This window comes from Scyliorhinus canicula, chromosome 10 (assembly GCF_902713615.1).
Source record: "Scyliorhinus canicula chromosome 10, sScyCan1.1, whole genome shotgun sequence".
NCBI lineage: Eukaryota > Metazoa > Chordata > Chondrichthyes > Carcharhiniformes > Scyliorhinidae > Scyliorhinus > Scyliorhinus canicula.
The window spans coordinates 108811586-108827902 of NC_052155.1; the positions used below are offsets into that span (position 1 = coordinate 108811586).

Genomic DNA, 16317 nt, shown 5'->3' on the forward strand with positions numbered 1-16317 from the left:
GAACGAGCACCCCACTTAAGCCCACACCTCAACCCTTTCCCCGCAACCCAGTAACCCCACCTAACCTTTTTCGACACCAAGGGCAATTTAGAATGGCCAATCGACCTAACCTGCACATCTTTGGACTGTGGGAGGAAACTGGAGCACCTGGAGGAAACCCATGCAGACACGGAGAGAACATGCAGATTCTGCATAGACAGTGATCCAAGCCGGGAATCGAACCCACGTCCATCTGGCTGTGAAGCAACAATGCTAACCACCGTGCTAACATGCCACCCTTGTACTGACCTTGGAGGAAGTACAGTGTAGATTTATCAGAATGATATCTGGATTCCAAGAGTTAACTTACAAGGAAAGATCACACAAACCAAGGCAGTATTCCTGAAATTTAGAAAGTTAAGAGGTGATCGAAACAAAATGTTCAAGATGTTAAAGGGAATAGAAAGGGTAGATGGAAGGAAACTACTTCTGTTGATTGCCAAGACTAAGCGTGGGGAGAGAGATTAATGAATTTTTGTTAACCAAAGATATTAAGGGATATGGGACAAAGGATGGGCCTGTGGATTTAGGATGCAGATCAGCAATGATACCACTGAATGGCGGAACAGGCTCAAGGGCTTAAAAAGTCTACTCCCATTCCTATTTTGTCATGTTCCTAACCGTTAACAATAATGTAATGTTACGAGGAACAGCGCTTTTATTTCGAGTCGCCCAAGGATGCGCTGGACTTCGTGAAAAGGAAAGGACTGGTGGTGGACTGAGAACTTTTGAACTTTGCTGCATGTATTTTTTTCTTTTGGTTTCTCTGTCCTTTAAAAAAAAAAAGTTTCTAATTTTTCATTTTGTGGAAGCTGTTTGTAATGCCTTCTGTGTTGATTTGGAACCAGTGGCAGAGCTGAGCGAGTTAAGGTTTTCATTTGCACTGTTGGGGGATGGAGGTGTGCTTGTTTAGATTTTGCCAAGGGCAATGGTGGTGAGATTCCACAAGTACTTGGATAAGGAACGCATTCTACAGTGGGCCAAGCAGACACGGAGCTGTAAGTGGGACAATAGTATCCTGCGAGTCTACCAAGACCCGAGTGTGGAGGTGGCCAGGAGAAGAGCAGGCTTCAACCAGATTAGGTCAATCCTTTTTAAGAAAAAGTTGAAGTTCGGACTGTTGTACCCGGCCCGTCTCTAGGTCATGTACGAGGAACAGCACTTTTATTTTGAGTCGCCTGAGGACGCGCTGGACTTCATGAAAAGGAAAGGACTGGTGGTGGATTGAGAACTTTTGAACCTGGCTGCAGCGTTCATGTTTTTTTTTCTGTTTGTTTCTCTGTTCTTTAAAACAAAAGTTTCTCGTTTTGTGGAAGCTGTTTGTAATGCCTTCTGTATTGATTTGGGACCAGTGGCAGAGCTGAGTGAGTTAAGGTTTTCATTTGCACTTTGGGGGATGGAGGTATGCTTGTTTAGATCTTGGCGTTTTTCTGTCGGGCAATTGTGTGGGGATTGTTTGACGTTGGAGTATGTTTGTATGAGCAGGGGGGGGGAACAATTGGCGGGAGACTATCCGGCGCCAGGGATGGGGGCCACCAAGCTAGCTGGGCGGGCTAGCTCACGGAAACTCAGTGGGGGGTGTGCATATGTTTGGTTTATCAAAGGGGTTGGGTTACAGAGTGTTGTTACTGGGGGGGGGGGGGGGGGGGGGGGGGGGGGGGGGGGGGGCGGCGGCAATGAGCCCTCCAACTAGGCTGATCACCTGGAATGTTTGAGGGTTAAATGGGCCGGTCAAGAGGGCACGTGTGTTCGCGCATCTTAGGGGACTGAAGGCGGACGTGGTAATGTTGCAGGAGATGCACCTTAAAGTAACGGACCAGATTAGATTGAGGAAAGGCTGGGTCAGTCTTAGGTCTTTCACTTGGGACTGGATTCAAAGACTAGAGGGGTTGCGATCCTGATCAATAAGCTGGTGGTGTTTGAGGCGGGTAGAATAGTTTCGGATGTGGGAGGTCGGTACATTATGGTCAGTGAGAAACTGGAGGGTGTGCAGGTGGTATTAGTAAATGTGTATGCGCCAAATTGGGATGATGTGGAGTTTATAAAGAGGATGCTGGGGAAGATACTGGACCTGGATTCGCACAGGTTGGTCATGGGAGGGGACTTCACAGTTATTGACCCTGGCCTGGACCAGTCAAGCTCGAAAACGGGCAGGGTGCCAGCAATGGCAAAGGAACTAAAAGGGTTCATGGAGCAGATGGGGGGGTGGATCCATGGAGATTTGGGCAGCCGAGGGTGAAGGAGTTCTCCTTCTACTCGCACGTGCATAAAGTGTACTCCCGGATCGATTTCTTCATTTTGAGCAGGGCCTTACTAGCAGCGGTGGTGGACACAGGGTACTCGGCAATCACAATCTCAGACCATGCTCCGGACTGGGTTGACCTGCAGGTTAGTAAAGACAGTAACCAGCGCCCGCACTGGAGGTTAGATGTGGAACTTTTGGCTGACGATGGGGTGTGCGAGCGGCTGAGGAAATATATTCAGAACTACCTGCAGGTCAACGACAAGGGGGAAATTTCAGCAGCGGGGGTCTGCGAAGCACTGAAGGCGGTGGTTAGAGAGGAGCTGATCTCGATACGGGGCCACAGGGAGAAGGTAGACAGGGCTGAGATGGACAGACTGGTTCAGGAGATACTACAGATCGATAGGAGGTATGTGGAGACCCCAGAGGCAGGGCTTTTAAGGGAACGGCAGCAGCTACAGGCGGAGTTCGGCTTCTTAACCACAGGGAGTGCGGTGGGGTAGCTGAGAAAGGCGAGGGGGGGGGGCGATCTAGGAGTATGGAGGGAAGGCCAGTAGAATGCTCTCACAGCAGCTTAGAAAGAGGGAGGCAGCCAGAGAGATAGGGAAAGTAAATGATGGAGATGGGAACCTGGTTGGAGATTCAGCAGGGGTGAATAAGGCGTTGGGGATTTCTACAGTAGGCCGTACAGGCTACGGGGCCGGAGGGAATGAGGCACTTCTTGGGGGGGCTGAATTTCCCAAAAGTGCACAGGGAGCTGGTAGAAGGGCTGGGGGCCCCGATCAGGTTGGAAGAGATAGTGGAGGGTCTGAAGGCCATGCAGGCAGGTAAAGCCCCGGGGCTGGACAGGTACCCAGTGGAGTTTTATAAAAAGTTCTCTGGGATATTAGGGCCGGTGGTGATGAGGATGTTCAACAAGGGAAGGGAAAGAGGGGTGCTTCCCCCGACGATGTCACAGGCCACGATTTCGCTGATTCTGAAGCGGGACAAGGACCGGAGCTGTGTAGGTCCAACAGGCCGATATCCCTGTTGAATGTGGACGCCAAACTGCTGGCCAACATTTTGTCCTCCAGGATTGAGGATTGTCTTCCGGACATTATTGGGGAGGACCAGACGGGGTTTGTTAAGGGCAGGCTGCTGGTGGCCAAAGTAAGAAGGCTGTTAAATGTGATCATGATGCCCCCGGAAGGTAGGGAGGTGGGGGTAGTGGTCACAATGGATGCAGAAAAGGCTTTTGATCGGGTAGAATGGGATTATCTATGGGAGGTACTGGGACGGTTCGGATTTGGGCGGGGCTTTATTGACTGGGTCAAGTTGCTGTATCAGGCTCCTGTGGCAAGCGTACGGACGAATAGGACAACATCGGACTATTTTAGACTGCACTGGGGGACAAGACAGGGTTTCCCCTCTCCCCACTGGTGTTCGCGTTAGCTATTGAGCCGTTGGCAATTGCTCGGAGAGCCTCAGGGAACTGGAAGTGTGGGGTGGGGGGGGGGGGGGGGGGGGGGGGGGTTGTGGAGCACAGAGTCTCGCTCTATGCAGACAACTTGCTTCTGTATGTATTGGACCCATTAGAGGGGATGGAAGAAATAGTGAGGATTCTAGGGGAATTTGGCCGGTTTTCGGGGTGTAAGCTAAATATGGGGAAAAGTAAGATGTTTGCGATCCAAGCGAGGGAACAGGAGAGGCGACTGGGGAGCTGCCGTTTAGATTAGTAGATTAGTAGCTACTAGCTTTAGGTACCTAGGCATGCAAGTGGCGCAGGAATGGGACCGGCTGCGTAAGTTAAATCTGGCCCGGCTAGTAGACCAAATGAAGGATGATTTTCAGAGGTGGGGCGTGCTCCCGTTGTCATTAGCTGGGAGGGTGCAGACGGTGAAGATGACGGTCCTCCCGAGATTCCTGTTCGTGTTTCAATGTCTCCCCCTCTTTGTTCCGCAGTCCTTTTTTAAACGGGTCAACAAAGTGATCACTGGCTTTGTTTGGGCAGGCAAGACCCTACGGGTAAGGAAGGTAATGCTTGAGCAGAGTCGGGGAGAGGGCGGGCTGGCACTGCCAAATTTTAGTAACTATTACTGGGCGGCGAATATAGCCATGATCAGGAAGTGGGTGGTGGGCGAGGGGTCGGAATGGGAGCGTATGGAGGCGGCTTCATGCAAGGGCACCAACTTTGGGGGCGTTGGTAACTGCACCTCTGCCGTTCCCGCCGGCAAGGTACTCTACCAACCCCCATAGTGGTTGCGGCCCCGAGAGTCTGTGGGCAATGGAGGAGACATGTGGGAGCAGAGGGATTTTGGCAGGGGCTTGCAGATGTCATGCCCACTGTGCTAAAAACAAAGGTGGCACTGAGTCCAGAGGTGGCGATTTTCAGGGTGTCGGAAGACCCGGGAATCCAGGAGGAGAAAGAGGCAGACATTCTGGCCTTTGCTATCCTGGTAGCCCGGAAATGGATACTATTAGCTTGGAGGGACTCAAAGCCCCGAAGTCAGAGACCTGGCTATCGGACATGGCTAGCTTTCTCTGTTTGGAGAAATCAAGTTCGCCTTGAGGGGGTCATTTTTAGGCTTCGCCCAGAGATGGCAACAGTTCGGCAAATTCTTCGTGGAAAATTAATAGTCAGCAGAAGGGGGGGGGGGGGTTAGTTTAGCTTAGAGTAGGGGGTTAATAAAGGTGGGACCTGTAAGGGAGGGAGATGGGTTTTGCACTATGTTTTTTAGTTTCATGTACATTGTTTATTGTGTTGTTATAATACCAAAAAATACCTCAATAAAATGTTTATTAAAAAAAACAATACGGTAATGTTAAAAAAAAGAAACAAAGGAATAATCATTTAGTAGAACAAAACTTGAGTATTGCTGGAGAAAAGGGCATGCTATCTAAGCTTTTGGTCTTGCACTCATCAGATTAGCTCAAGAATTACCAAACTGCAACAGGGGAACAACAATTTATGCTCCATGAACCGAGTACTGATTGGTGGGCAAGTGGACTGTGATTGGAGCCATTGTCATAGAGACTGCAGCAGAGGGTAGTTAGCTGCCCACCTTTGTTCAAATTCAAACAGGGCAGGTTGACTCTGATTGGTCATGGCATTGTTCCGGGAATAAACCAGGGACTGACTGTTCCCTAAACTTTTGGTGTAGATGACGAAGGTGTAAAGTGTGCACATGTTCCTTGTCTGCAAAGGACAGTGTCCTATGTAAGAATATGTGTACGTTCTAGCATGCATAATTGAGCCATAATACTAGCCTGACTTTCTTAAATGGGTTTGCAGTGTAATTCCTAGTACAATCAGGATGTTTAACGGATGTTGTTCAATTGCAGAATTTCATCAGATTGTTACTGAAGAGATTGTCCTTGTACTAGGTCCAGAGAGGGCAAGTTTCCATTAAAATTCACTTGAGATTTGTTGGTGGAGAGGCGCAGAAAATGTTATAATTAGGTGAATAACTGTGAATAAAAGGCAGGTTTGTCGAGGGAGTGAGGAACATTTGAAACAAATCATTCAAGAGCCTTAAACAAGTATTAGTTGCTCAGATGATGGAGAAATATTTTCATATATAAATACTTGGGATCAGGAGGTTTTAAAGAGGGAGGGATACAGTTGTATAAATCTAAAAGCAGGATTTGTAAAGTAGTTGAAATGAAATGAAAATCGCTTATTGTCACGAGTAGACTTCAACGAAGTTACTGTGAAAAGCCCCTAGTCGCCACATTCCGGCGCCTGTCCGGGGAGGCTGGTACGGGAATCGAACCGTGCTGCTGGCCTGCTTTAAAAGCCAGCGATTTAGCCAAGTGAGCTAAACCAGCTAAATGCTGCCTGCATTTTTCAGCAATGTCTAATATATTTAACCTGTGTGGGTCAAATTATATATTACTTTCACTAATTTGCTGTATAGTGATGATAAACCTTTGGTGTATTAGTGTTTGCATGATTAAAGCTTGGAGGCCACAGAGGTTTAAAAAACTAAGGAGCTTTTGGGTTAGCCCTGTTGCCTCACGGCACCGAGGTCCCAGGTTACAGCTCGAGGGACCCGGGTTAAATTCTGGCCTCAGTTGACTGTGTGGAGTTTGCACTTTCTCCCTGTGTCTGAGTGGGTTTCCTCCGGACGCTCCGGTTTCCTCCCATAGTCCAATGATGTGTAGGTTAGGTGGACTGGCCATGTTAAGTTGCCCCTTTGTGTCCAAACGGTTAAGTGGGGTTACTGAGTGCAGGGATAGGGTGGAGACATGGGCTTGAGTGCTCTTTCCAAGGACCGATGCGGCTCAGTGGGCTGGGTGGCCTCCTTCTGCACTGTTGATTCTATGACTCTATGATCCGCATAGAGCAAAACTCTGCGCTCTCTGCCTCCTCTTTGGATGCACTTCCAGCCTTTCGAGTCTCGCAGAACGATCACCAGGGGGTTGATTGCCAAGGCGAACTAGAGCGGGGACAGTGGGCATCCCTGCCTTGTGCCTCCGTGCAACTGGAAATATTCAGAGCTGGTGGTGTTGGTCCGCCTTGGGTTATTGTACAGGAGTTTCACCCATGAGGTTAACCCCATCCCTAGCCTAAACTGCTCCAGTCCCTCAATGAAGTACTGGTTTAGCCCACTCGGCTAAATTGCTGGCTTTTAAAGCAGACCAAGCAGGCCAGCAGCACGGTTCGATTCCCGTACCAGCCTCCCCGGGCAGGCGCCGGAATGTAGCGACTAGGGGCTTTTCACAGTAACGTCATTGAAGTCTACTCGTGACACTAAGAGATTTTCATTTCATTTCATTAGATTCTGTCGAAGGCCTTTTCTGCATCCAGGGAGATGATCACCTCTGGTGTTCACTATCCAGATTGGGTCATTATGACATTCAGCAGCCGCCTCATGTTCGCAGTTAACTGTCTATCCTTGACAACGGCCGTCTGGTTCTCTGTGTTCTCCAGTCTCTTAGCTAGGACCTTCACGAGTATCTGTGCGTCTACATTGAGCAAAATTAGTTTATATGATCCGCATTCCATTGGGTCTTTGTCTTTTTTGGGTATCAGCGCGATTGTGACCTCTGTTAGCGTTGGAGGCATGGTGCCTCTCGCTGAAGAATCTGCACATTTGGCCCATAGGTGTGGGGTCAGGGCTGCTGCGAATTTTTCAGAGAAGTCTGCCAGGAATCCATCGGATCCGCCGGCTCATCCGCCTGCTGCTCGTGGCCTTTTCCACTACTTCTGCCATCCCTTCAGCCCCTTGAGCCCCCATTCACTGGCATTCTGGTTTGAATCTTTTCTTTTCTCAGTTGAGGTTAAGTTGCCTTTGAATCTTCAGGCAAAATTAGCCTAAAATGCCTATTTGGTTCTGGCCTGGAGGAGAGCCACCTGATGTGCGTCCACTCAACACATTATCATCACCCGAAGTGTGGATCTGGTTCTTAACTATTATTTCACATTTCATAATCCTCTCAAATTTGAAAGTGCATTTATGCAGAAAGCGCACATAATTCATGTACCAGTTTCACGGATGTGACATCTCTGTCCACGTGCAGTACGCAGAAAGGGCATGCCACATATGCATCAGCTCCATAATGTGAGTGTACAGAAAGCGCACATCACGCAAGCATCGAGTGTTGATCGCATCGAGTGTTGATCGAGTGCAGAAAGTGTGTGGTCAACCAGAAACTAGTTCCCAGGCAGTCACAATCGATCTTTTGGGCACCTTTGATATAAATACTCCATTTAATTTTGTAAATGGGTTTTCTAAATGGTATCCAAAGAAATTACAAATTAAAGCACATATGCAGAACTCTGTATCAGTGCATAGAAAACATTCATAACAATCTTTCCAAATATCCCATGGTCACTGGATAGTTCAACTATTAAATATTACCTTAATTATCTGCAACTGAACACCTTCGTCAGTTTGTGGGCCTTGAAAACAACCACATATTGTCTCTATGATTCTATCAATTAATTTCTTGCCAGGTGTTGTACTGTCTGGAGCATTACCAGTGAGATGCCCATAGGCAATTAATTTCTACACAAAAGAAGGCAGAGACAAGTTAACATTGGATCAAAAAGCAGTCAAAATCACATATTACAATTTTGTCATTTTCACCATCATACAGACTTGAACAAATTTATAACACATTAATCTATAAAAACTATCCCTAGCTGTTGCAATCATGCAGCTGATCTCAGATTAGCACTGTGAGTTAGAAAATTGCCATTTCAACTGTACGGTTTACGGTTATGTTTTAAGATCATATCTTTTGGTTGATAAGATGACTATATTTTGGGGTTGTAGCTTCAATTATAGGGTAGATTAAGCTTGCATTGGGAGTCTGGCTGGCAGTAAGCCTGAATGGTTAGAGAGCATTTGAAGACTCGTTGTTTTATTGAAAGGGAGATACAAAGTATTCATACTTGGGGACAATGGCTGAAGTTTCCATGTCTACAATGAGTGGACTCGGAGTTTCCCAAAGAGGTGTTATTGATACTAAGTTATAAACAGTTATATTATAAATTATCCATTTACTCATCAACTGAAAGGATGTTCCGATCAAGGATAACCTATGCAAAAATGACATGTTGCCCATCCCCATGGGAAAGGTGGCAATTTTGGGATTAAGTTACAGGCTTTTCTTTGAACCCAGGAATATCACAGACAGCTGATGCAGTTTTGGCTTGGGTATTTGATAACCAACTCAGAAGCAGAGAAGAGCCAGGCAGGTGTGCACCTTAAGCAGAGAAAATGCTGACTCTACCATTCACTGCACAGAACGTAGGTGGAAACACAAGTTCAGATTGAAGATCAGGAGTTCATGAGGAGTTCAAGGAAGCTGGAAGGTCTGCCTAGATTGGAGCTAGATGAAAAAATCTATAGTGTAACCCTCAGTGAGAGGTAGCTCTGGAATCAGAAGTTATCTTGCTAGGAGAGTAAAAAGCAAGCAGCCCATTGGAACGGTAATGCTGTGGACTGTGTGATATGCAATAATAGGGAACCATTTATTTCTGTATTTTAAAGTACAACTTGTCGAGATTGGGTCTGATCTGATCTGAATACCATTCCCAACCTAACAGCAAAAAATACTCGGAAACACCTTTCCATCTATTTTTTCTTCCCTCCCAATGAAAAAGACTCCTGTGTCTCTCAGTGGCATCACGGAGATTGGGAAGTTAGTACAGTGCAGAACTGATGGGGTCAATAACCAAAGGCCAAGGGGGATTTAAGGCAAGGGGCAGGAGGTTTAGAGAGATGTGAGGAAAAACATTTTCACCCAGAGGGTGGTTGGAATCTGGAACTCACTGCCTGAAAGGGTGGTAGAGGTGGGAACCCTCACAACATTTAAGTAGTATTTAGTGGAGCACATGAAAGGACATGTATCCAATCACCACTGCAGGGCATAATGCATTGATTCTCCAATATGATGTTTTTCTATAACTAAGTGGCAAGAAACATATATTCACTTAAGCATTATAATACATAGATAGATAGAAAATAGGAGCAGGAGGCCTTTTGACCCTTCGAGCCTGCTCCGCAATTCATCACGATCATCCAACTCAATAGCCTAATGTGGTAGGGTATAGGTCAAAGACTTCAAAGTATAGTTTATGTGCAGGCAATGCTGAAATTCTAAATAGTTATCTAAGTTGTATCCTAAATCAACAACAGAAATACCGGATCAGACCCTAATTTATGTTCGGATTTTATGTGCGTGTATTGTGATGAATATGGGACATTTTTATATAGGTTGTATTATGTATATTTGATGCAGTATTGTTATTAAAAACCTGGGTTAAGATATATGTATATCTATTGCAGTAATGTTATTAAATAATCTGGGTTAAGGTAGCCAGTCTGAGAGTCTGCTAAGGCTAAGGTTAAGTATTGTAAAAATGAAAATGATTCATTCCAACCATGTATTTGTTGACCTATATGGGGTTAATGGAACATTGTGGATTTTATAATATTTCCTGGGATGTAGATAATTAAAGGGATTGTGTTTAGACTTAGCTAAGCTAGTCATGGGACCTCTGAGTGGGATAGACATGTTGTAATCAACGGAAGGAGTCAGGTCTGTAGCAAGCAGTTCAGCTGTAGGATTTTTTTAGTCCGACAAGCACAGTAGGAATTCCAGGCTGTGCCTAAAAGGGTGGGACATCTCCAGAGTATTGAAAACAGGGGTGGCAATGAGTCCGGAGGTGGCGATTTTCGGGGTGTCGGAAGGTCCGGGATTCCAGGAGGAGAAAGAGGCAGATGTTCTGGCCTTTGCCTCCTTGGTGCCCCGGAGACGGATACTGCTAGCTTGGAGGGACTCAAAGTCCGAAGTCGGAGGCCTATTAACCGACATGGCTAGCTCTCTCGGCCTGGAGAAGATTAAGTTCGCCTCGAGAGGGTCAGTGTTCGGGTTCGCCCGGAGGTGGCAACCATTCATCGACTTCTTTGTGGAGAATTAATAGTCAGCTGGGGTGGGGGTGCAGGGGTCGTTGTACACTGTTTTTATACCGTTGTTGTTTGTAATGCCAAAAATACCTCATTAAAATTGTTTGTTGAAAAAAAAGTTTCCGTTTATTTTCAGACTTGTTTAATTGTGAATTTTTTCTGTGATGTGAATATGTTTAATCCTGTGTTAACAATAAAATTTGTTTTAAGATAAAAAATCCCTATTCGCCAGTAGAATCACTCCTGAAGTGAAGTATCCTTTCCTCACAGTTTTACAAATTGAAAATTGTTGGAGTCTCGTTGGGTTTCCGAACATAAATTAGGGTCTGATCCGGTACCATAACAATATATATACTACACATAATATATACACACATATATACATACTATACATCTATGTATACACATATATATATACACCTATATACACACACCTATATATACACACATCTATATATACACCTATATATACACATCTATACACATATTATACACATCTATATATACACATATACACACATCTATATATACACATATATATACACATCTATATATATACACATCTATATATATACACATCTATATACACAGATATACACATCTATACTGTATACATATATACACATCTATCTACATATATACACATCTATCTACATATATACACATCTATCTACATATATACACATCTATATACATATACATATATATATATATATATATACACACACACACACACATACATACATATATATATATATATATATATATATATACACACGCGGCAGCAGAGGGGAGGGCGCGCGGCAGCAGAGGGGAGGGCGCGCGGCAGCAGAGGGGAGGGCGCGCGGCAGCAGAGGGGAGAGCGCGCGCCAGCAGAGGGGAGAGCGCGCGCCAGCAGAGGGGAGAGCGCGCGGCAGCAGGGGAGAGAGCGCGCGGCAGCAGGGGGGAGAGCGCGCGGCAGCAGGGGGGAGAGCGCGCGGCAGCAGGGGGGAGAGCGCGCGGCAGCAGGGGGGAGAGCGCGCGGCAGCAGGGGGGAGAGCGCGCGGCAGCAGGGGGGAGAGCGCGCGGCAGCAGGGGGGAGAGCGCGCGGCAGCAGGGGGGAGAGCGCGCGGCAGCAGGGGGGTGAGCTCGCGGCAGCAGGGGGGAGAGCGCGCGGCAGCAGGGGGGATATCTTGGAGTGGCTGCAAGACATTCTGCAGGGGGAAGCTGAACAGCCAGCTATCGTGGTGCATATAGGCATCAACAATATAGGTATAAAAATGCGATGAGGTCCAACAAGCTGAATTTAGGGAGTTAGGAGTTAAACTAAAAAGTGAGGTAGTAATCTCTGGATTGCTACCAGTGCCACATACCAGCCAGTGTAGGAATGTCAGGATAGATAAGATGAATACGTGGCTTGAAAGATGGTGCAAGAGGGTTGGATTCCAATTCCTGGGACATTGGAACCGGTTCAGGGAGAGGTGAGACCAGTACAAATCGGACAGTCTCCACCAGAGCAGGACTGGAACCAATAACCTCGGGGGAGTGTTTGCTAGTGCTGTTAGGGAGGGTTTAAACTAATGTGGCAGGGGGGTAGTGGGAGAGAGAGAGAGACAGAGAGTGGCAGGGCGGTAGAGCGGGGCAGGGCGGCAGAGCGGGGCAGGGCGGCAGAGCGGGGCAGGGCGGCAGAGCGGGGCAGGGCGGCAGAGCGGGGCAGGGCGGCAGAGCGGGGCAGGGCGGCAGAGCGGGGCAGGGCGGGGCAGAGCGGGGCAGGGCGGGGCAGGGCGGGGCAGGGCGGGGCAGGGCGGCAGAGCGGGGCAGGGCGGCAGAGCGGGGCAGGGCGGCAGAGCGGGGGCAGGGCGGCAGAGCGGGGCAGAGCGGGGCAGGGCGGGGCAGAGCGGGGCAGGGCGGCAGAGCGGGGCAGGGCGGCAGGGCGGGGCAGGGCGGCAGAGCGGGGCAGGGCGGCAGAGCGGGGCAGGGCGGCAGAGCGGGGCAGGGCGGCAGAGCGGGGCAGGGCGGCAGAGCGGGGCAGGGCGGCAGAGCGGGGCAGGGCGGCAGAGCGGGGCAGGGCGGCAGAGCGGGGCAGGGCGGCAGAGCGGGGCAGGGCGGCGGGGGAGCGGGCAGCGGGGGAGCGGGTGTCGGGGGAGCGAGTGGCAGGGGGAGTGAGTGGCATATCTTGCTATGCAAGTCAACATCGTCTGCAAACTTTCAGCTAAAGTTAAAGTTACACACTTGCAGCAACTGGACAAAACCCAAGCTGCATAAATATTCACTGTGAAACAAATTTATGCTAAAATTCTAAATTCCGGTTCAGAGAAAGAGATGAAGAAGGTTTGCATTGAGGGGTAATAATGTTTTGCGAGGAAATATACATGACTACATTTACCTGTATTGTACTCAAGCATTTTTTAAACTAAAATTAGCACTTGTGGCTAGTCAGCGATTTCTAGTAGACAACACTGAAAGGGAGTCAAACGAGCCACACTTCTTTAAATGTTTACAATGCAATTTAAACTGCATTGAACAAAAGCTCAATTTCAAAAGACAATACTTACACAGTCTCCTTATAAATCACATGTAAAAAAAATGAACTTATTTACATTTCAGACACAGATGGGGTGTTACAAACCTGTAAACAGTCAAGTGATGTGCTGACTATACGGGGACATTTCGACTGGCATGCCAACTCAAAAGGGAGAAAATACTTGTCTGCTTCAATAAAGTTTGCCTTGGATTTGACTGGCGGCAAGGTCCCAGAAACAGCCTTAGCTTCTGCATGGGGAGGACTGAATAAAACACAAGTGTTATTCATATACAACATTTGTTTTTAAGAAATGACAGCAAAGATTATCACAATATATTGTTTATTCGTGCCCAAAATACTTAATTACATTACAGCTTTCCAAAAAAAAAATTAACAAGTTACTTCAAAAATCTGGTGGTCTCAAAAGCTTTTACTGTACATCTGGCTTTCCTTCCAGGCTTACTTTTACTAAAATTTCCTCTGCAGAAACAAAGAAAATACAACAAACTGAAAGGGTGAAAACTAAGTTGCAACATAAAGCCTATTGGAATTATCCTAATGGACACTGTGATACAATTTATTTTAGCTTTTACTAAAATGGGAACGTAAATAAACGCTTGAAAGAGGACAATTAATCAAATATCATGACATCAAAAACAGCATTCAGCATCTGGAAACTTGAATTAAAACATTAAAATACACAGCAATGGAAATGATAGATGCAACTACTTTTGCAGAGCAATTTAATGGATTCATCTGAAAAATAACAATTAGGAAGAGAATTACAATTACATGTTTGATGCATTAAATGTTCATAATATTTCTCACTTAAAGCCTAGCACTGAATGGTCAATAGGCATGTCCTCAATGTTATGGTGGTCTAAAAGTGATTAATTTTGAAGGAAGACTGAGGAGATGCAATATAAATTAAGATACAATATTGAAGAGGGTGCTGGAAAGAGAAACCAGAGGATGTATGGGCATAAATCTTTGAACTTGACAGAACAAGTTGTGAAGGCCATTAGAAATGCTTATAGGATCATTGCCTTTATAAATAGAAGGTACAACAACAGAGAGGTTATGTTACAATATTGCAAAGTATTGGTTCGGGCCTAGCAGTACTGTGGTCAACTCTGAGCATCACGCTTTAGGAACACTATCAAAACATTAAGAGTACAAAGAAGATTAATTAGAAGGCACCGGGGATGAAGTACTTCAGTTACATGGAAAGACATTAGAAACTGTGATCGTCTTATTTGGAACAGAAAAGCTTAAAAGGGAGATTACATAGAGGTGCTGAAAATCATAATGGGTTTTCAGAGTATAAAAGGAAAAACTATTTCTCATGACTGGAGAGATTTAAAGTGACTGGTAAAAGAGCCAGATTTAATATGAGGGAAAAGGAAATTACACAGAGAGATGTTATGATCTGGGATGCAATGCCTGGAAGGATAGTGGGTGCAGATTCGATTTGGGCCTGGATGTCCGCATATATATAAATATATATATACACACACACACAAAGAATCCAGAAATTGGTGTCAATGATTCCAACAGGGTACATTGAAGTCCTCACAGATAGAAATCAGTTAAATACCACTGAATTCACACTATTCTGATCACTGTAAAAACCCTTTAAACTTTTAAGTTTTATTGAATGAGGTACAACTGAATTTCTATGCTTATTAAGTCATAATCATGGCTGAACTACCTTTCTGGCTCCAAAACGTTAATTTCATATTTGCACACGGTCAAATTTTAACTATTCAGTGACAAAAAATCCATAGATTTAAAAAATAAAAAACAAACTTTAAAAGAAAAATATTTCACCTCTACCTTAATCCCATGTTATGTACAAATCTTTATTTTCCTTTCTGTAAAATTATAAACAGTGAATAATAAATCTTGCTGGTTACTTCTTGCTTTGCTGTCTGTGAGAATTTTTCAATGTGATTGAGTGCTTAGCCTGCTTGAGAACCACAATGTTACTGGATATCAGAGATCCTCAATAGCTAGTGCCAGAATGAAACGAACATCCAGAATGGACAGCTCCATAGGCAGCTTTCCTCAAAAGTCAAGATCAACTGCTGCTAGGTAACCACTGACCACAAAATCTAGACGAATATCTTTCAAAAGGATATTGGATAAATATTTGAAGCAAAAAAAAAATGCATGATGAGCCAAACAGCCTTCTTCTGGGTTTGATCCATTCTATCATAAAAGATTACTAAAACTGTGATCCATATTATATTAGTTTTAGTCTGTCTACATCTCAAGTCATAGTATCTGAATAAATTGCTTCAGCTGGGTAAATTTCAGTTTTTACTTTCGTGTACCACCATTTTAAGTTCAACAGCAGCAGGTTCGTAAGGTGTTTCTCTCAATCACAGCAAAGGCACTTAATTGGATACAGCCTGTGTCTCTCTGATGAAATTTCACCTACAATGATGCATCAAACTTTGTCTGGCACTAAGGAGTTTTATCTGCACCTTACGTATTTCTCAAATACACAAGAAACTACTTTTCAGCCTAGGTTATTTGCTACCCTCTTTACTGTTCTTGACACTATTTAACATCTTCAGTCGAAAGTGCAGATGGGCAGCCTGCTTCTATGTTGTTCTCAATACCACTTTGTTTATACTATTGCATTGTTTTCATTCCAATTCCAAAAACCTGGCATCCAATCACCAGTTCCTGCTGTTGAGTGAATTTTCCAAAATCTAATAGCAGAGTTATACATCAAAGTAAAATCATGTGTACAAATCTGCCATCAGGCTGTGCAAACCAAATGTAATTGTGCAAATGTTGCAGAGCGGTTAAAGGACACTGGCTCCCATAATGTGAAAAAAGCTTTTGAAATCAGCTACTTAAAAAGTACACGTCAGTTTTCCCCACTTCCAATGAGCAGAGTTCTCTACATTCAGCTGACCATTACCATAAAAACTGCATTCCCTTTGTGTCTTTAACATAAAGAAGCATCCATCGCTTCTGGGAAACAATGGTAAAAAGGTAAGAATAAAAGAGGGAAACTAAAACATGGTCAAAAAGGTTGGCTTTCAGAACAGTCTTATAAGAGTAGAGGGAGCTGAAGGGGCAGTGGGATATATTGTTACAACACCCTGGGATAGTGCAGT

At 45.5% G+C, this 16317-nt stretch overlaps 1 protein-coding gene across 9 annotated transcripts in view; it reads right to left on the reverse strand.

The window, feature by feature from the left end:
* The window catches only part of arfgef1 (ADP-ribosylation factor guanine nucleotide-exchange factor 1 (brefeldin A-inhibited)), a 280401-nt gene that overhangs the window by 192434 nt on the left and 71650 nt on the right, over positions 1–16317 (reverse strand). For all 9 annotated transcript variants that reach the window (XR_005462112.1, XM_038809540.1, XM_038809538.1 and 6 more), the window contains exons 3-4: positions 13289–13445; positions 8125–8271 (exon numbers count right to left, since the gene is read on the reverse strand). Coding sequence is in view for 8 of the 9 variants with exons in the window: in XM_038809540.1 (XP_038665468.1) it covers positions 8125–8271; positions 13289–13445 (304 nt within the window). In the remaining variant the exon portion in view is untranslated. The remainder of the gene's footprint in view (positions 1–8124; positions 8272–13288; positions 13446–16317) is intronic.